The sequence below is a fragment of the Mytilus edulis genome, unplaced genomic scaffold (assembly GCF_963676685.1).
Source record: "Mytilus edulis unplaced genomic scaffold, xbMytEdul2.2 SCAFFOLD_1683, whole genome shotgun sequence".
Taxonomy (NCBI): domain Eukaryota; kingdom Metazoa; phylum Mollusca; class Bivalvia; order Mytilida; family Mytilidae; genus Mytilus; species Mytilus edulis.
This window is the reverse complement of record NW_027267751.1, coordinates 1-22,122: the sequence shown is the minus strand read 5'-3', so window position 1 is coordinate 22,122 and position 22,122 is coordinate 1. Positions and strand designations below refer to the sequence as shown.

At 32.7% G+C, this 22,122-nt stretch overlaps 1 protein-coding gene across 2 annotated transcripts; it reads left to right on the top strand.

The window, feature by feature from the left end:
• The first annotated feature begins 6,805 nt into the window (after positions 1-6,805).
• Positions 6,806-20,430, top strand: LOC139505958 (uncharacterized). Of its 2 annotated transcripts, XR_011659852.1 has the most exons (5): positions 6,806-6,986; positions 8,377-8,497; positions 14,266-14,472; positions 16,299-16,574; positions 17,042-20,430. XR_011659852.1 is itself a non-coding variant. In XM_071295284.1 (4 exons), the coding sequence occupies exons 1-4, from the start codon at positions 6,931-6,933 to the stop codon at positions 16,488-16,490; spliced, it is 576 nt and encodes a 191-aa protein (XP_071151385.1). In that variant the 5' UTR covers positions 6,806-6,930; the 3' UTR covers positions 16,491-20,430. The 2 variants fall into 2 exon arrangements, 1 of the variants encoding a protein (XP_071151385.1); XM_071295284.1 differs by having other exon boundaries at positions 16,299-20,430.
• Positions 20,431-22,122: the final 1,692 nt, after the last annotated feature.

The window sequence follows — 22,122 nt, the reverse complement described above, 5'->3', positions numbered from 1 at the left end:
AGAAATTCCAGCAACTCTCTCCAAATCTTGGGAGGAAACTTGGACTAATTCCTCCCTAAAACTCCTTAATTGTTTATTACCTTGGTGTGGTTTCTCCCAACAACATGATTTTTATTGCTATGATTACCTTTGAAGTGTGCCATTAGTAGATGACTACAATAAACATTTCTTGTGTTTCCTGTCATTAAATGACAGTCACAAAAATGATGAAAAGTGTGAGATTTGTTAAATTTAATCAGAGACATATTATAATCTGATTTTATTAAAGAATCCTGTACAACTTTATTTATTATAATTATATTCAGCATTTGTTCTGACAGTGTTGGTTTTTCATACCTAAGAAACATACAAAAACAAACAAAACATCACCTGTAAGTGGAGTATTATTAATAGAAAATAAAGACATATATATTTTAATTGAATTTATTCAATCGTTTTTTCTAAATTTAAATGATAAGAAATAAAGGAAGATTATATAAATATAATATATATATGTAATTTATCTACATTATTTTATTTTATTCATTATTTTTTTTTTGTATCATTACTATTATTTTTTAAACCATGTATATGGACCATAATTTGCTATTGGGCTCCGTTTCCTATAACTATAGAAAAGTGATAAAATGTGAATTACTGTAAGAAAAGTTGCAACTACATCTAAAGATGCCATTATTTTTATCAACATACAAGTGTATGCTACTCTTCCCTAGAAAAAAAAATAAAATATACGAATATCAAAGATTCTACAACCGTATTTTTGTGTCGTTTCTCGCGACCAATAAGAATAGTGAGAAGAAAATGCCCAGAACTATAAGTATTTATGTAGCAGATGTAAGAACAGTGGCGTGATTTTTGTGTCGGATTTCGTAACGCAATTTTTAGATGATGTAATCTGCTTTGTTGTAATAGCATTCTTAAAAACAATATGCAAATATGAACTCTTGCGAGATGTTCAAACAGATAAATCCAAGATGATTTACATTCTTGTTTTGATCTTCGTAATAATTAAGTAAGAAAATTACTTTATCGTTATGCGTTACATTTCACAGGAAACAGAAGTCCAGTTATATATTAAAATTGTTTTGTCCTAAAGTTCTAATCATTTCCAGTCATACGTGAAACATGTGACTAACATGTGATAACGCCATTACGGCCGGATGTACGAAATACTAGGTCTAAACATTGTTTTTGTTTCAACGGGGATGTTAGCAAACATAATCTGTAGACTTGTTTCGTCTTGTTTAAAAGAGGAAAATACAATTGTCAAAGAGATTGCGCCGGTGGTCTGTTATTTTCCTATGTGCATAATGTTAAATACGATCCTGTGTGAAAATAAATGCACAATGACTTGACAAAATCGACTTCATATTTGACAGACGTTAGAACACACTTTGTTTCCCGATATTTTACCGTAAATATGAAACAAAAACAATAAATATGATACAAACAACGGAGGTAACAAGATATATTTCGAACCATAATGTTACAATTTTCGGCCAGGGGGCCTCAATCGGCGGCTCCCATTAAACCCTGCCTCGTCTGTTCCCAAGGCCTAGTTACAGCCCTGTGAATTGTTTATTTAGAGCTAATTTCCTAATGCATGTAGAGCAAGACTTTCAGGTTAGCTTACTTACTTGCTTTGTTTGTATATTGTACAATTTTATTGGGATAACGTCCAATTAAATGTAAATATAATATATACAGGTTTAACTATGCCTATATATATTGTTTGAAGATGTCAAAGCTTGAGTTAAAAGTTTATACAAACAAAGCAAGCAAGCCACCAAAGTTTTACTCTACAAGAATTAGGAAATTAGCTCTTAGTAAATTTTAATAGCTATGATTTTAATTGAATTAAGTGATTACGACCAGCCTTACTTTGGTTCACGATCATCAGACAATTGTTGAATAAACAAACCAATTACAAATGTATCTATAGACTAATGATCATTATGGTAATTACATTATTATGTGTTCCAGTGGATTGTGAATATCTATTTATCTCTTCTATGTGTCGGAATTGAATATAAACTTTTCCCAATTGTATTCTGAGTTATCATGGAAAATAACTTCATATTCATATAGAGTGGGGTGCTCATTTTCGCCATATCTTTCCATGTTTTCTTCAGTTTATGTTCAGGTCTTTATGTTTTTGAAGTATACTGATATTTCTATATGAAGATAACTTCAAATGCAAAATATTCTTAGCTTGAAAGCGTGTTTGTTTTGAGTAAAATCATCTGCAGAGTTGGATTAAAGGGTGTTTGAAATTTCCTAACATTTTGTCGATGGGAGACACATATTCGCCGTTTTGACATATCTATTTAAAACCAAATAACTGCAGCTTTTAACTTTATTTATCAAATAAATTTCATTATAGACGAATAGCAGACATTTGAAAGATGTAAAAAACTGAAATTTAGGGCAATCAGTCAAACAATTATTTAGGAATGCTTCTTTGAAATCGTTTTTGTCATTCAGGAAATTGGCTGAAAATCGTTGTCCATTTTTCGGTCCTTTGCCGTAGGTGCCGAAGTTTAGTCACATTTTCTAAAATAATCATATTTGTTATAAAAATATGATTTAACAGCATATTTCTTCCATTTCAACCATCCTTTGAAGTTTTTACACCTCAAAATCATAAAACGGCGAAATTGTGTCCACGGCGAATATGAGCGCCCCACTCTACTAATATCGATGCTGCTTAACAAATTGTACAAATCATACTGATTACTCATTTTTGTATCGATTTAAAGTAATTCATCTGAATGTTTCTCTAAACATGCTAAAGGTAATATTAGGCATCCTTCACTTACCTGCTGTCACTATTCATCGATACTTTTTACAAATTCCATTTATACTGATTCAGATATGTCACAAAATCCGCCGAAGTTAATTATTCATTATTATTTTATTATAGGGCCGGATCAACTAAGGGTGGATAATAATAACTTGTACAAGTAGTACCCCTGACTGAATGTGTCAAGTTTGCAGCATTCTAGACACTTCAGCACCGAGACAAATCGTCACCAGCATGGTGACAGACATTATGTTCTCAACAACTTTGCTTTATATTTTAAAAATCACATTTTTCTAATACTGGATGTTGACTTGACAATGGTAAAACATGGACCAGAGACGGATATGTTAAATCTGTGTACGTTTTCAAAGCACGATTGCTTTTAAGAAGTTCTTCACAGTTATTTCTTCAGGAAAATACTCTAAATGAATGTAAGATAAAGGTATCAGTGATAATTTTAGCATTTTGGAAAATTTGTATGCATAATTAAACCTCACAGCTGTAAAACTGTCAGACAACTTCTTATGGGAGTTATTGCCCTTACACATGGAAATGACAAATGTTACCATTTTTTTTCCATTTTTATACGACTGCAAAAAAATTTTTGTGGTCGTATATTGGTATGAAGTCGGCGTCGTTGTCGTTGTCGTCAGAAGACACATTGGTTTTCGCACTCTAACTTTAATTTAAGTGAATAGATCTCTATGAAATTTTACCATAAGGTTCAATACCACAACAGAAAGGTTAAGATTGATTTTAGGGATAATGGTACCAACAGTTAAGGAATAAGGGGTCAAAAAGGGGACAAAAAAAACCTTCCAGACATAACTTGTGTGTTAGTGTATGGATCTCTCTGACATTGTACCACAAGGTTCCATATCACAAAGGGAATGCTGGGATTGATTATGGGGGTAATTGCCTTAAAATTTTAGGAATTAGGGGCCAAAAAAGGGGCAAAAAACAAGCATTTTTCTAGTTTCATGACAATAACTTGTGTGTAAGTGTATGGAATTTTCTGAAATTGTACTACAAGGGTCCATATTACAAAGGGAAAGCTGGAATTGAGTTTGGGGGTAATTGCCCAAAACGTTTAGGAATTTGGGGCCAAAAAGGGGCCTAAAAACAAGCATTTTTCTACTTTCAAGACAATAACTTGTGTGTAAGTGTATTGATCTTTCTGAAATTATACTACAAGGTTCCATATCACAAAGGGAAAGCTTGGTTTGAGGTTGGGGTAATTGCCCTGAACATTTAGGAATTTGGGGCCAAAAAGGGGCCTAAAAACAAGCATTTTTCTACTTTCAAGACAATAACTTGTGTTCAAGTGTATATATGGATCTCTCTGAAATTGTACTGCAATGTACCATACTATAAAGGGAAGGCTGGGATTGAGTTTGGGGGTAATGAATCATAAGGGCCACAGGTTCAAAAAATTTGGGGGAGGGATTTTTTTTTCCTTTTTTTTCCTTTTTTTTCTTTAAAATTTTCCATTTTAAATTGGTTATTTCTGATTTATATATAAAAGCAAATAATAATGATATGGTTTGAATAGGTAAATTAAAAATATCTTTAAGTTCTTAGACCACATTCATTCTGTGTCAGAAACCTATGCTGTGTCAAATATTTAACCACAATCCAAATTCAGTGCTGTATCAAGCTTGAATGTTGTGTCCATACTTGCCCCAACTGTTCAGGTTTCGACCTCTGTGGTCGTATCAAGCTGCACCCAGCGGAGCATTTTATTTACATTTATAAGTTTTCATTATTTACAGGCCCTCATTAAAATTCAAATATCTGTAATTGGGAGATATCTGTATTGTATTTTAAGCTTGGCCTTCGTGAAACGTAGATTTGACTGTCACAAATTGAGTTTACCTATATACTGAGCTAGCAACGAAATACAATACAGATATCTCCATTCTAATGCAACATATTAAAATAAATTCCATTTGATAAATATTTTGGCTTACTTCCCAAAGTTGGTTTCCGTCCTCTAACTTTAGTTTGCCTCAACCAAATGTTATAAAACTTCTACAAAAGGCTTATTACCACAAAACACAGATCAAGTTTAAATTTCAGTGGCGTCACTTAAACCGTTCTAGAGTTATGCCCCTTTACAAATGGAAAAATTGCTGAATTTTTCATTCCCGTTCTCTAGTTTAGGAGGGGCCTCAGTGGCCGAGTGGTCTAAGTAGTTACTACTGTAATCACTAGCCAGTCAACACTGAGGTTGTGAGTTCGAATCCCGCTTGTGCGGGTGCACTAGACTCCAATCTAAATTGACTAGGATTGTCAGTTTTCCTATCACAGGTCGGTGGTTTTCTCCTGGCACTCCGTCTCCCTCCACCAATAAAAATTGGCCCAAAAGCGGTGCTTAAAAGTGGCGTTAAAACACCAAAAATCAAATCAAATCTAGTTCAGGTTGCCTCAACCAAATGTTATGAAACTTATTCACAATGCTTATTACCATAAAACACAGATCAAGTTTGAGTTTTGGTAGTGTCACTTTTACTGTTCTAGAGTTATGCCCCTTTACAAATGGAAAAAATACTAGTTTTCCTTTCCATTCCCTAACTAAAGTTAGCCTCAACCAAATGTTATGAAACTTATACACAATGCTTAATACCACAAAATACAGACATGACAGATCAAGTTTGAATTTTGGTGGTGTCACTTTTACTGTTCTAGAGTTATGCCCCTTTACAAATGGAATAATTGCTGAATTTTTTGTTTCTGTTCTCTACCTTCAGTTTGCCTCAACGAAATGTTATAAAACTTATACACAATACATATAACCACAAAACTCAGATCAAGTACAAATTTGAGTAGCGTCACTTTTACTGTTCTTCAGTTATGTCCCTTTCAAGGTTACCGCTGGCGTTCTCCATTTTCGCATTTTGCAAAAAAATAAAAATTGTGGCCATTAAAATTCATCATTTGCGAAAGAATTTGGCGAAAGAAATATACATAATGATTTGATTTCATCCATCTTATTTATTTTTCGTTTTGGCGACGCACGTGTTTCAAGCATATTTTTACGTCTCAACTTTTTCATTTACGATGGTCCAGAAAAGAAAACTGTTGTTATGAAGAAATATATTCAACAGGTTGGGAACAACTCCTCAAATAAGTAACCCTTCAATGTAATAACTATCCCTTAAATCAGGGATCAATTTCAAGTGATAAAAAAAAAATGTTTTGTTGTAAAAACCACTTCTTAGTACAAAAGGGCACATATTCATATCATTTGAAGAAACTTTTCCCAAAGAACTATACAACTATCTGGTATTATATGGTCAAAACATGTCCAAGAATTTTGTAATATTCCTGGACTTATACATGTATCTTCTTTATTTTTAAAAATAAGTGGACCCCTCTTTAAGAAAAGTTGTTCCAAATATAATGAATTTTTCCCCTTTTAAGTTAAAAAAAAGCTAAATTTTTCTTTTTACTTTTCTACAACAGCAAAATGATCCCTTGTCTGAGGGACAGTCCCTTATTTAAGGGATATCCCACATTTGGAGGGTTGTTCCAAAACCTGTTGAAAAGTAAGAAAAGTCTCTGCCTTTAGTCTTTATCCTTCAACTGGAAGGGAAATGTATATCCGATAAACTTTTGAAGATGAATCTTGTGTCCCAGAAGTCAAAATTATGATGTCTATATTGCTATTTTTATAGTATCTTTTAAAAAGTAAATGGGGGGGGGGGGGGGGGGGGAGTTAGAAAGAAGGAACATTTTAAACGAAAAATATATTTATGTAAGTTGGTGAAAAAAATAATTGACTCGGGGAAAACCCTGCCCTTTATAACTTTATATGATATGCTAGCGGGGGCATCATCTGTGTCCCATAGACATATTCCCCATTTATTTGATTTTGCATATATATATATGTACAGGTACGACTCAAATAGACACCAAGTCTGACTTAATAATAGATTATAGAACAAGTTTCCAAATCGACAGCAGATTCTATGCACCTCTAAGCAGTGTCCAGTTCTTATATAAATAATTAGGATTTTTTTTTCAGAGTTTTGATACATCATATTGAAGCTGGAAGACATGACTTTCAAAATGACCTAAAAGAAATACTTTATGATTTGTTGTTGACTTCTAGAACAGTGGAAGAAATGAGGTTCACAACAATGCTGGAGAAGTTTTGCAGAATGTGTAACCTAAAGGGAAGGTAAATTCTTTAAAAAATATGGTGAAAATAAATTTTGACCATTACTATCATGACTATTGACAAGACTGTTTCTTTAACCACTTTGTGCTTAACCTTAACATACTGCAGAATGAGGACTGACTTTTCAGGTTTTTTTTTCACATTGCTGGACTATTGTGTTACAATACATGTACATACATGTAAAACCAGTAAGATCTTGTTTTTTTTAAATTGAGAATAGCAGTAAGATTCCTTACCAACATCTTGCTACAACAAGAATTGAAACAACATGAGCAAGCTTAATTAGTGGAATGAAAATGTTATTTCTTTATAATTTTGAAATTCAGACAGACATGATACAATGTATATGTAACACTTCCAAAAGTGTCAATCTCCCCAACAATGCCCAAACGTGTCCTCAAAATCCTAAATGATCCAAAGGTGTTCAATTATTATTATTTGCAAAGCGTGTCCACTTTAAAACACCAGAACATCTCAAAACTTTTAGCAATAATATGTCCTCAATAAAGGCAATAACTTTTATGGCAATTTAATTTTTGAAAACATGATTAAAGACGTCTGGTTTTGGTTGCAGGATTCTAAAACAGATCAAACAACATCTGCAGGAAATAAAGGTATTATGTTTGGTAAAGACGAATGCCCAAGACATGGAACATTATCCTGTCTATCCACAGTGAAAGATGATATCAATGACTTCTGCTTTCAAATAGACACCAGATAAGAATTAAAGAATGGCACAATAAAAATGCGTTTTGCTTGCAGTGGTTTTATTGTCGAGCCTGCGACTTTAGTTGCAGAAAGCTCGACTTAGGGATAGTGTTCCGGCGGCGGCTACGGCGGCGGCTACGGCGGCGGCTACGGCGGCGGCGGTGTTAGCTCACTTCTTAAAAGCTATATATTTTAGAAGGTGGAAGACCTAGATGCTTCATACTTTGTATATAGATGCCTCATGTTACGAAGTTTCTGTCAGTCACATGTCCAATGTCCTTGACCTCATTTTTATGGTTCAGTGACTACTTGAAAAAAAAGTTAAAATTTTTTGTATTGTTGAATTCTCTCTTATTCTAAGTAATAGGATAACTATATTTGGAATGTGTGTACCTTGCAAGGTCCTCATGCCAGTCATACAGTTTTCACTTTTAGCCCAAATTGTACCTTGTCCTATAAACATTTAGGAAGATCAAAATCAGTGACAAGAAAAGCATCAACAAAAAACCTCACAAAAATATTTAGCCCTTGACATATTTAAAATCCATGAAATATTGTAACCACCTTAAATAACTGATTAAAACAAGATCGCAATCGATTGACTCGACCTAAATCATCAAATCCTGGTACCCTGTATATGAAAATGATGAAAGGTTAATTTTGAAAATGGTTCTTTTTGTAGTATAGGATTGGTCGAGGAAACCATGATCAAGGATGTACGTGTTGTGGCAGTTCCAGACTTAACTTTCAGAATTTCATCAAATGAAATGCCTGATGTAATACAGATAATGACAGTTGCAGAGGTACTTCTTCATATATAAATAAAGTAAAAAAAATTCAGGCTTGTGTGTCAACAATTAATTTTCATTTCCAATTGTAAAACATATAACTCAAAAACTGTGAAAGTACTTATATTTTCGTGGTACATGTGGTATGAGCAAAAGCTACAATACATGTTCATGGATTTTAGTTTTTTGAAAAAAATCAGTGGAGAAATTTTAAGCCATCTGATATAAACCTTCGATATAAATTCTTTAAATATTTGGCAAAAATAGTACACAGGAGAGCACTTACAAGACTAGACTTAAGAAATCTGCATACAGAACTATGTATCAGATATCAGAATGCAATTTTTAGCTCAACTGGCCCAAAGGGCCAAGTGAGCTTTTCTCATCACTTGGCGTCCATCATCATCGTCGTCCCTTAACTTTTACAAAAATCATATCCTCTGAAACTACTGGTCCAAATTAAAGCAAACTTTGCCTAAATCATCCTTAGGGTATCTAGTTATAAAAAAACTATTCGATGACCCCGCCCATTAACCAAGATGGCCACCATGGCTAAAAATAGAACATGGGTGTAAAATGCAGTTTTTGGCTTATATCTCTGAAACTAAAGCATTTAGAGCAAATCTGACAGGGGTGAATATGTTCATCAGGCCAAGATCTATCTGCCCTGAAATTTTCAGATGCATCAGACAATCCGTTGTTGGGTTGCTGCCTCTGAATTTGTAATTTTAAGGAAATTTTGCAGTTTTTTGTTATTATCTTGAATATTATAATAGATCAGTCAGGGGCATTACTTAAACAAGTAACAATTAAAATTACCTATACAAGTAATGTTGAAAACGAGGCTAATTTAAATATAACTTATACAAGTTATTTTTCTAAATATTATTTTTATAGGTGTTTAAGAATACAGATTTTACTAGCTTTAAATAATTTTCACAGTTATCTGGTTATTTTTCCCTTGATATATAAAAACTAATTCTTCAGAAACACTAATTAACTTTCCCACACACTTATCTTACATACCAACGCTTCTGGGTCAAAGATTGGTCTCTTGGGACTATTAAATTATCATTTTCCTCTAAAATCTTGAAGGTAGACTGATATAAATAGATTGATACTTGTGAATTAATTAAGACCTGAAGTTATTTATAATTTGTAACCTAATTCAATTATGTGCCTTTAATAGGTAAGTGTAATTTCTATTTTTTTTCAAAAATGTTAAAAATAACTTATTCAAGTAATATTTTTGACATTATTTTCAAAGTAACCCTTTATCTCTATACTCCTCTCAAATCTGATAAATTCTTTATTTTATCATATAAAATGGTGTTTAAAATCATGAAAACTACATTTAGTCTATGAAGACCGATTGGTTTTCGCACTCTTAACTTTAGTTTAAGTGAATGGATCTCTATGAAATTTTACCATAAGGTTCGATACCACAAAAGGAAAGTTGGGATTGATTTTGGGGATTATGGTACAAACAGTTAAGGAATTAGGGGCCAAAAATAAGCATTTTTGTAACTTCCTGACATAACTTGTGTGTTAGTGTATGGATCTCTCTGACATTGTACCACAAGGTTCCATATCACAAAGGGAATGTTTGGATTGATTTTGGGGGTAATTGCCTTAAAATTTTAGGAATTAGGGGCTAAAAAAGGGGCAAAAAACAAGCATTTTTCTAGTTTCATGACAATAACTTGTGTGTAAGTGTATGGAATTTTCTGAAATTGTACTACAAGGGTCCATATTACAAAGGGAAAGCTGGAATTGAGTTTTGGGGGTAATTGCCCAAAACGTTTAGGAAAAAGGGGCCAAAAATAAGCATTTTTCTAGTTTCCAGACAATAACTTGTGCAAGTGTATGTATCTCTCTGAAATTGTACTGCAAGGTTCCATATCACAAAGGGAATGTTTGGATTGATTTTGGGGTAATTGCCTCAAAATTGTAGGAATTAGGGGCAAAAAAAGGGGCAAAAAACAAGCATTTTTCTAGAGTCATGACAATAACTTGTGTGTAAGTGTATGGATCTTTATGAAATTGTACTACAAGGTTCCATATCACAAAGGGAAAGCTGGGTTTGAGTTTGGGGGTAATTACTTTAAATGTTTAGGAATATGGGGCCAAAAAGAGGCCAAAAAACAGGCATTTTTATACAACCGCAAAATTTGAAAAAATTTTCGTCGTATATTGCTATCACGTTGGCGTCGTCGTCTGCGTCGTCGTCGTCGTCTGAATACTTTTAGTTTTTGCACTCGAACTTTAGTAAAAGTGAATAGAAATCTATGAAATTTTAACACAAGGTTTATGACCACAAAAGAAAGGTTGGTATTGATTTTGGGAGTTTTGGTCCCAATATTTTAGGAATTAGGGGCCAAAAAAGGCCCAAATAAGCATTTTCTTGGTTTTCGCACTATAACTATAGTTTAAGTTAATATAAATCTATGAAATTTTGACACAAGGTTTATGACGACAAAAGAAATCTTGGGATTGATTTTGGGAGTGTTGGTTTCAACATTTTAGGAATTAGGGTCCAAAAAAGGGCCCAAATAAGCATTGTTCTTGGTTTTCGCACAATAACTTTAGTTTAAGTAAATAGAAATCAATGAAATTTAAACACAATGTTTTTTTCCACAAAAGGAAGGTTGGTATAGATTGTGGGAGTTTAGGTCCCAACAGTTTAGGAATAAGGGGCCAAAAAGGGACCCAAAAAAGCATTTTTCTTGGTTTTTGCACCATAACGTTAGTATAAGTAAATAGAAATCTATGAAATTTAAACACAATGTTTTTTTCCTCAAAAGGAAGGTTGGTATTGATTTTGGGAGTTTAGGTCCCAACAGTTTAGGAATTAGGGGCCAAAAAGGGACCCAAAAAGGTATTTTTCTTGGTTTTTGCACCATAACGTTAGTATAAGTAAATAGAAATCTATGAAATTTAAACACAAGGTCTATGACCATAAAAGGAAGGTTGGTATTGATTTTCGGAGTTTTGGTCCCAACAGTTTAGGAATAAGGGGCCCAAAGGGTCCAAAATTAAACTTTGTTTGATTTTATCAAAATTGAATAATTGGGGTTCTTTGATATGCTGAATCTAACTGTGTATGTAGATTCTTAACTTTTGGTCTCGTTTTCAAATTGGTCTACATTAAGGTCCAAAGGGTCAAAAATTAAACTTAGTTTGATTTTGACAAAAAATGAATCGGTTGGGTTCTTTGATATGCTGAATCTAAAAATGTACTTAGATTCTTGATTATTGGCCCAGTTTTCAAGTTGGTCCAAATCGGGGTCCAAAATTAAACTTTGTTTGATTTCATCACAAATTGAATAAATGGGGTTCTTTGATATGCCAAATCTAACTGTGTATGTAGATTCTTCATTTTTGGTCTTGTTTTCAAATTGGTCTACATTGGTCCAAATCAGGATCTAAAATTTTTATATTAAGTATTGTGCAATAGCAAGTCTTTTCAATTGCACAGTATTGCGCAATGGCAAGAAATATCTAATTACACAATATTGGGAAATAGCAATTTTTTTTTTAATTAGAGTTATCTTTCTTTGTCCAGAATAGTAAGCAAGAAATATCTAATTGCACAATGTTGTGCAATAGCAAGAATTTTTTTTAATTGGAGTTATCTTTCTTTGTCCAGAATCAACTTAAATCTTTGTTATATACAATATACAATGTATATTCACTTTTTACTACCAACTAATAAATTAAAATAATCTTTACCATTCAGTGATAACAAGCAGTTTTGTTTACATCTTAATATTTTATGATGTATTTAAATGAGTAGTTATTGTTGCAAACTCCATTAGAAATTTTAATTGAGATTAGTTTTGGAATAAGGGAAAGGGGGATGTGATTAAAAAAATTAGGTTCCATTTTCTCATTTGAAATTTCATAAATAAAAAGAAAATTTCTTCAAACATTTTTTGAGAGGATTAATATTCAACAGCATAGTGAATTGCTGTAAGAGAAAACAAAAATTTTAAGTTCATTAGAACACATTCATTCTGTGTCAGAAACCTATGCTGTGTCAACTATTTAATCACAATCCAAATTTAGAGCTGAATCCAGCTTGAATGTTGTGTCCATACTTGCCCCAACCGTTCAGGGTTCAACCTCTGCGGTCGTATAAAGCTACGCCCTGTGGAGCATCTGGTTCTAGTTTCCAGACAATAACTTGTGTTCAGGTGTATAGATCTCTATGAAATTGTACTGCAAGGTACCATACCACAAAGGGAAGGCTGGTATTGAGTTTGGGGGTGATGAATCATAAGGGGGTTCACAAAATTAGGGGGGGGGGATTTTTTTTCCCTTTTTTCTTCTTTAAAATTTTCCATTTTAAATTGGTTATTTATGATTTATATATAAAAGCAAATGATAATGATATGGTTTGAATAGGTAAATTAAAAATTTTTTTAGTTCTTAGAGCACATTCATTCTGTGTCAGAAACCTATGCTATGTCAAATATTTAATCACAATCCAAATTCAGTGCTGTATCAAGCTTGAATGTTGTGTCCATACTTGCCCCAACTGTTCAGGGTTCGACCTCTGCGGTCGTATCAAGCTGCACCCAGCGGAGCATTTTATTGTAGTCTTTTACAAAAATCTCCTCTGAAATTACTGTGCCAAATTAAACCAAACTTGGCCTAAATTATGCTTAGGGTATCTTCTTTAAAAAATGTATCCGATGACCACACCCATTGACCAAGATGGCTGCCATGGCTAGAAATAGAACCTTGTGGTCAAATGCAGATTTTGGCTTATATATCTGAAACTAAAGCATTTAGAGCAAATCTGAGAAGGAGTAAAATTGTTTATCAGGTACAAATCTTTCTGCCCTGAAATTTTCAAATGCATCAGACAACCTGTTGTTGGGTTGCTGCCCCTGAATTGTTAATTTTAAGGAAATTTTGCAGTTTTTTTATGCCCGTTTACGGGTCGTATTATGGTATACCGTTGACCGTCTGTCCGTCCGTCCTTCGTCAACATGTCGGACATTAACTCAAAAAAGCTTTAACCAATATGCATGAAACTTTGGTGAATTGTTTATATCTATTGACGTGAGCTCCCTTTCATTTTTTATAAATTTCAGAATTACCGTTTCCAAGTTTTGGGGTTTTATTCATATAACCAATTCCAAGTTCTTTGGCTACATTTATTCAGAAACCTATAATATGTCAAATATTTAATTACAATCCAAATTCAGACCTGTATCAAGCTTGAATATTGTGTCCATTTTTGCCCCAACTGTTCAGGGTTGGACCTCTGGGGGCGTATCCAGCTGCGCTCAGCGAAGCAGTTTATTGGTTATAACCTTGAATATTATAATAGAAAGAGATAAACTGTAAACAGCAAAGTAAGCTCTACAAATAAGTCACCATGATCAAAATTGTCAATTGACCACTTCAGGAGTTAATCTTCTACAAAAATTTTCTGCTCTGAAACTACTGGGCCAAGCTCATTATAGATAGAGATAACTGTAAGCAAGAATGTTCAGTAAAGTAAGTTCTACAAACAAGTCACTGACACAAAAACAGAGAGTTTTGTCATGAATTCTATTCTTGTCTTAAATAATGTAGAGTGTCCTTTGTTTAATATGCACTGCAACACATTGACCAAGGTGAGCAACACCGGCTCTTAAGAGCCTCTAGTTATTATTGCGATATTAAACCAGTCAAATTATTTGTATAAAGAAACCTTGCAATAATTTCTGAATGTACAGTAGTTATTAATTATGAATTAGTGGGTCCTATATGGTTTTCCTTGTTCTTAGGTTAAAGTTTCAACCAATGATTCATTAGTTGATCAAAAGATTCATGTTACTAGACAAAAACCAGAGGCTATTGATAAGGAGACACTTCAAACTATGGATCCATCAAAGATAAGAGGATTTAGCCAACATGTTGGACAGCTGATCATTGGACTAGGCAATTCTTGCTTCAAAAAAGAATGTCTTGGCCTTTTGCTCCATGAGACAAAGGTAATGTTAATATATAGCTAATTGATTAAAATGTTTCGATCAACTCTTAAATGATTAACACTTTCAGTCCAGTAAAATTAATGATCCCTTTTGATAGATAAATGATATTTTCTATAAAATTGCATTACTATCAGTACAAATCAGTTTAGTTATTTGGATGCCCTGTCCCGATGTCATGGTCTAGCGACTTTGTATTAATTGTCAATGCTGCTGTCCCTCAAATTGTCTTTTTCAGAATTTTCTGCTGACAGCAAGACATTTCTCTGTGTCAGCAGTTAATTATACCCCACACAACAAATAAGGACTTACTATGTAGATGTGCATATCGACAGGAAATTACGATTTTTTTTTGTAGGAGTTATGCCCCTTTAACTTAGAATTTTGGCCAAAATATACTACTGCAACAGTTTGTCATCCCAACTTCTCTGAAACCACACAACAGAATTTCATGAAACTTTGTAGATAATAAGGACTTACTATGTACATGTGCATATCGACAGGAAATTACGAATTTTTTTTTGTAGGAGTTATGCCCCTTTTACTTAGAATTTTGGCCAAAATATACTACTGCAACAGTTTGTCATCCCAACTTCTCTGAAACCACACAACAGAATTTCATGAAACTTTGTAGATAATAAGGACTTACTATGTAGATGTGCATATCGACAGGAAATTACGATTTTTTTTTTTGTAGAAGTTATGCCCCTTTAACTTAAAATTTTGGCCAAAATATACTACTGCAACAGTTTGTCATCCCAACTTCTCTGAAACCACACATCAGAATTTCATGAAACTTTGTAGATAATAAGGACTTACTATGTAGATGTGCATATCGACAGGAAATTACGATTTTTTTTTTGTAGGAGTTATGCCCCTGTAACTTAGAACTTTGGCCAAAATATACTACTGCAACAGTTTGTCATCCAAACTTCTCTGAAACCACACAACAGAATTTCATGAAACTTTGTAGATAATAAGGACTTACTATGTAGATGTGCATATCGGCAGGAAATTACGATTCAATTTTTATTGTAGGAGTAATGCCCCTTTAACTTAGAATTTTGGCCAAAATATACTACTGCAACAGTTTGTCATCGCAACTCCTCTGAAACCACACAACAGAATTTCATGAAACTTTGTAGATAATAAGGACATACTATGTAGATGTGCATATCGACAAGAAATTACGATTCAATTTTTTTCTAGAAGTTATGCCCCTTTTACCTAGAATTTTGGCCAAAATATACTACTGCAACAGTTTGTCATTGCAACTTCTCTGAAACCACACAACAAAATTTCATGACACTTTGTAGATAATAAGGACATACTATGTAGATGAACTTATTGCAGGAAATTACGATTCAATTTTTTTTCTAGGAGTTATGCCCCTTAGAACTTAGAATTTTGGCCCAATTATACTACTGCAACAGTTGAAACTTTGTAGTTTATGAGGACATAATATGTTAATTGTGCATATCCACAAGAAAATTTTTATCAGTTGACTTTTGTAGAGTTATGAGTCTTTGAACTTAGGAATCTGGTGAGATTTTGTTTGTCAAGTGACAATGTGGGGGTGTGGGGTATGTGAGGTTCTTTAATTTTTTTATTAAAATTATTTTTAGGGTTTCCCCTTAGCAAATCATGGACTTTGCAAGGGGAAGGGTTTATCATTTTGTGGAGCAAGATCACTGGGTACTTCTACTTTTTTTCCAGTGTGCTATATTCACAAATATCAGTTTAAAGTGTCTTTTATACCATCTCTTGGGCAGGTAACAAGTAACTTTCTAGTGGTATACTAATTAAGTATAACTGATTTTTCTTTTCAGATACTGATAACATGCCTGTCTACATCACCCAGGTATTGTACATATATCAAAGATAAATTAGGTCCAGAAGACAAAGCTACTCTGCATTTTATTGGACCTTATGATATATTAAAGGCAAGGGAGAGGAGCCAGCTGATAAAAGCTTTTCTACGTTTAGGAAACCGACAAAGATTAGGAATACCAAAAGTATAATCTGCCTTTTGTGTTACTAGAATCTGCTCACCCTATCAAAGCTAAAGTGAATACCAAAGTTGATTCATAGTAATGAATATAGAGGTGTAATACCACCAAATCATGGTACGTCACATCTGGTTGCATACGAAAGTAGGTCTTAAAAAATATTCCCTTGAATTTGACCGTTGTAGGTAATTAATCCTACATTTTATTGCAGTAAAACTATTTCTGTGTCATAAACATATGTCTTGGGTATTTCAAAACACCATTATTTTTATTTGTGATTTCTATAGAAAATTTTGTAATCTTGAGGTTACATGGTTACTAAACCTTGTACACAGATAGAATAAGAGGAGAAATTTGATTGGTTAACTTCCAATGATTTTTATTTTCTTATATGCAATGAAATGTTATGTGAAACTTTTTCTATAGAACTGGACAGGATAAAACTTTACTCATGCCAAGTATTTCTTTATTTGAAACAAAGATAAATTCTGCACAATTTTTTGAAAAGTGCAAATTTAACAAAGACTAATAGGGGAAAATCAATGATGGTATTACACCTAGAGGTGGAATCTCTTAAAATACATTTATTTTTTAGTACAAAATCTTAGTGAAATTGTTGCCACAACATTTTGTAATTCAAGAACAAAGCAACAAAAAGTTTATTTATACAGCATCAGAGTTATTTTCAGAGCTAGATATAAAGATATGTATATATATTAACATTATTGTGACATAGGAAATGTACTAGAAAATGCAAGAATGGTGAAATTCATCTATTATCCATTACTTATCATCCCCTGTTTGACACATTGCAAGGGACATAGAAATACCCTGCATCCATCCAGTCTTGTAAGTGCTCTCCTGTGTACTATTCTTGCAAGATATTTATAGAATTTATATTGAAGGTCAGCAATGTCTAGAACAAGTTTGAAAAATCAGTGCAGATCAATTTTTATGCCCCCGCCATAGCGGAGGGGGTATTGCGATTAACCCTTGTCCGTCTGTACGTCCGTCCCAAAATTGGTTTCCCTTCTCTAACTTTAGTTTGCCTCCACCAAATGTTATGAAATTTATACACAATGCTTATTACCACAAAAACACAGATCAAGTTTGAATTTTGGTGGCGTCACTTTTACTGTTCTAAAGTTATGCCCTTCTACAAATGGAAAAATTGTTGACTTTTTGGTATCCCTTCTCTTACTTTAGTTTGCCTCAACCAAATGTTATGAATCTTATGTTGTGTTTTGTGTACTATTGTTTGTCTGTTTGTCTTTATCTTTTGTAGCCATGGCGTTGTCAGTTTATTTTTGATCTAGGAGTTTGAATGTCCCTCTGGTATCTTTCGCCCCTCTTATATGCACAATGCCAATTACCACAAAACACAGATCATGTTTCAATTTTTGGGGCGTCACTTTTACCGTTCTTGTATAAAAATTACCATCATGTAACATCTATCAGCCCAGCCCTGACATATAAAAGTATATTTACAGTAAACATCTTATTTATTTGTAAACCTGTTTTCTCTTAACCATACATACAGATTTTATTACTATTTGCCTTTTTAGTTCACCTGGCACGAGGTCCACTGTGAGCTTTTGACATCACTTATTGTCAACTGTCGTCTTCTGTTAAATTATACATAGATCATCTCCTCTGCAACTACTAAACCAAATTTAACCAAACATGGCAAAAATTATCAACGGGATATCTATTTTAAAAAGTGTGTCATCTCAACCTGCCTGCCGACAAACATGGTTCACATGGCTAAAAATATAAGAGCAATTTTTGTCTATTAACTTGAAAGCGCTATAGATAAAGAAAATTGGGCAGGAACAAATATTTCAGAATGATGAGATCTACATAATATCATTTGACATCAAAACTGTCAGATCACTTCTTATACGAGTTATTGCCCTTAATTGAGTTTAGTAAAAAGTTATGTTTGCCTATTATTTCGAATTATGATAGATAGACAGAAACTTTAAATAGCAAAAATGATCAACAAGACAAGAAAATTAATAAATAAGTCAACATTATTGAAATCCCCAGTCAACCCCTTATTGAAGTTGTTGCCCTTTAATGACGATGTTTCCCTTTTTTTCCAGGATTACCAATTTCTTGAAAACTATGATAAATAAAACTTTAAAATGCAAAAATTATTGGCAAGACAAGATCAACAAATAAGTCAATATTTTGCAGTTTTGTCTATTTCCTTGAAAACTATATAGATAGATAAAAAATTGTAATAGAAAAATGATCACCAGGACAACATCTACAGATAAGCCATAATGGCTGAAATCTTTAGTTGATTTGATTAAATTTTTTGAGTTATTTACCATTTAATGATAATTATTACTATTTTTTTTCTTTTTTGCCTTTTATCTTGAAAACTATAATAGATATATAGAAACTTTAAAAACAAAAAAATATTCAGCTGAATAGAATCTACAAATGTGTTAAAATGACTTAAATTGCAAGTTAACTAATAAAGTTATTCTCCTTTTATGATGATTTTTACTTAAAAGTGGCCATTCTGAAAGATGCAGGTGAGCAACACAGGCTCTTTAAGAGTTCTGTTTATTGACAAAAGCATTAAAAGACAGGTGTTAAATTTTAACTGAATGTATTCGACTTTGTTCTTATATCTATATTGTTATTCTTATTTGTGCATATGCAAAAATGATGGCAGTTATTTATACACATTAATAGATAACTTGTAAAAGAAATATGTGATATTTAAACAAAAAATAATCTACTTGATTGTGTTTTACTTTGAATATAAGTTTGCTTTCTATTATTATGGACAATAAAATCAATTCTTACTTTGTTTCTGTTTAAGATGATGAATTGTGCAGGAACATATATATAAATAGTAACAATATAATGCATTGAACTTTCTTGACCAGATTTTATTTTTACCTGAGCCACAACAAAACTTCAGACTCGCCTATAAAATGCTATATTTTTGAGTAACTACACATTCAAATAATTTATTTAATAAATAGTGTTTTTTTTATTTTAATCAGTATATTACGGGTGAAATATTCTATATATTTACTAAATTTTTAAAGAGAGTTTTCAATTGCAAAAATTGTACTTGCTAAACATGTAATTTTAATATGTTGTTACTGATGACAAAATAGAGTTCAAGTTCAATAATGACGATTTTGACTTTTACCGTTCAAGAGTTATGGCTCTTGAAAGATCGTAAAATGGTGTTTCCATTCACGTTGTTGCATTTACTCACAAACCATTCAATCTAAGCTTTTCAAATTTTAATATGCTGATACTGATGACAAAATAGAGGTCAAATTTGATATTGACGATTTTCACTTTCACCAATCATCAGTAATGGTTCTTGTGATATTGCCAGGACACAAATAAATGCTAATAAATCTGGTTTGCTGTCGTTGTGACAGCCTCTTGTTATTGGTTGCAGTCGAAACTCGCTGCATCCAATCAAAAAGCGCCTATAACATGAACACGTGTAAATGTAAGACGTGTTTGTAAACAGTTGCCACATGTTTATTGTGCAACAAGTCTTTACATCCCTAAACATATGAAAATATTAATTGACAACTTGAAGGTTTTTAATCAACTATTAGAAGTTCCTGTGTGTATGTCTCATGCACAAATGCATGAATGTTGACATATATTTTTCGTTTCCGGCTTTACCAAGTGTGTAGAATCTACATGTTTTTACCTCCAAATTGAAGAGTTCAAGTTCTACCATTGGTCAAGAATAATGTATTTGGAATGGGTGTGACTTTAATCTTCCAATAGATGGCGCAACATTGTTATCACAAATCTTGACTCAATCCACCAAGGGTGAAGAGAACGGGTGTTGATGGTAACCTTTGGCTAGCGAAGATAATGAACTAGGCGTTTTCACTAATTAAAAGGAAAATAATGTCAACATTGAAATTGTCATCTTCGTCATCGTCTGAATACTTTTAGTTTTCGCACTCTAACTTTAGTAACAGTGAATAGAAATCTATGAAATTTTAACACAAGGTTTATGACCACAAAAGGAAGGTTGGGAGTGATTTTGGGAGTTTTGGTCCCAAGATTTTAGGAATAAGGGGCCAAAAAAGGGCCCAAATAAGCATTAATCTTCGTTTTCGCACAATAACTTTAGTATAAGTAAATAGAAATCAATGAAATTTAAACACAAGGTTTATGACCACAAAAGGAAGGTTGGGATTGATTTTGGGAGTTTTGGTCCCAAGATTTTAAGAATTAGGGGCCAAAAAAGGCCCAAATAAGCATTTTCTTGGTATTCGCACTATAACTTTAGTTTAAGTAAATAGAAATCCATAGTTGAAAGCAAGCTATGAAAGACCCTAATCTGATAAAAAGTAAAACCAAACAATAACCAGAAACATATGTATTAGACAAGTGCAACCACTGAATTACAGTCTTGTTACCTTGAGACAGTAAAAAAAACATAACCTCGGAATTAAAGTCTCCTGAATTTGAACAGGGTTCAACCCTCCTCTAAGCCAGGACAGTGGTTTAACATCATCACAAAATTAAACTAAAACACTAGAGACATAAAGTACTGATCTATGAGTACTCACAGTTACTGCAAGCTAGTTTCCAATTAATTGCAGCAACAACTAATGAATGAATCATGTTTGCAGACTAAAATATCAATTAGTACTGTGACTACTATTTTAATAATATATGTGAAAAGATGTCAAATGCAGTCTTTTTTTAAATGTATTGGTTAAATTTCACAAGTTAGTCATTGTTTAAAATTATTTGTTCCAATTATTGAAAGAATGCACCCATTTTGTGAAATAAGGATTATATCTTCATGATCTTGTCAATGAAGAACTTGTGTCAAATGCATTCCTGATTACAAAATTAATATTATTACCAATCATATCTGAGTATATAAAAATCCAAAATTTAAAACCTACCACAAACACATTATGTCCACTCTATTTTGTTTATTTGCTTAAGCTATATCAAATGGTGTCTGCCATGTTGGATTGTAGCAGAAAACTATCTGCCTAGATTTTTAAAGAAATGTGCAATTTTTTAAAAGAAGAATGTTTAATTCATTCCTTAAACTTTTTCTAAATGAAGAACATGGTGTCTTCTGTCATGTTTTTTACAAATACAGAAATTTAAGTTAATTATGTATGCACTTTTTGCTTTTAGGTCTATCAACAAGTGCAAACCATCTTGAATAGTGTAAACTCGAAACAAATGTATTGAATTTTACTAATGGAAGTAAAAAATGTTTTAATTTTTTCAATTATATTATCTTACTGGGTTTTACTGTGAGTTTTAAGTTTGCTTGTGAGCAGGACAATGAAATAAATCTACACTACCAAGAAATTGTATCTTAAACTTAATAAAATCAACATGGACTAATCTAGTATCTAGAAGACCAATGTAGATTCGATATCGATACACGACTTTTCGTATGCATGTTGTTTTGTCCACATGGCCTGAATCCTCTTTCTTGAAAATTGATGACTGAAGTTGGCTGTAACCAATTCTCATATAATCTGAAGAATGATTGTAGGTTTAAATTAATAGGCAGCAACTTTTAAAAATCAATGTAAGTGTGTTAGCCATATTAGGTGAGGTCTTATTTTAGCATAAATCAATACTTCAGTCTGTGTTAATA

Excerpts from the sequence above, each read along its gene's own strand:
- LOC139505958 (XM_071295284.1), top strand. The coding sequence starts at position 6,931 with ATGAGGTTCACAACAATGCTGGAGAAGTTTTGCAGAATGTGTAACCTA. Across the intron at positions 8,498-14,265 it reads AGATAATGACAGTTGCAGAG|GTTAAAGTTTCAACCAATGA; the intron begins GTACTTCTTCAT and ends CCTTGTTCTTAG. Across the intron at positions 14,473-16,298 it reads TTTTGCTCCATGAGACAAAG|ATACTGATAACATGCCTGTC; the intron begins GTAATGTTAATA and ends TTTTCTTTTCAG.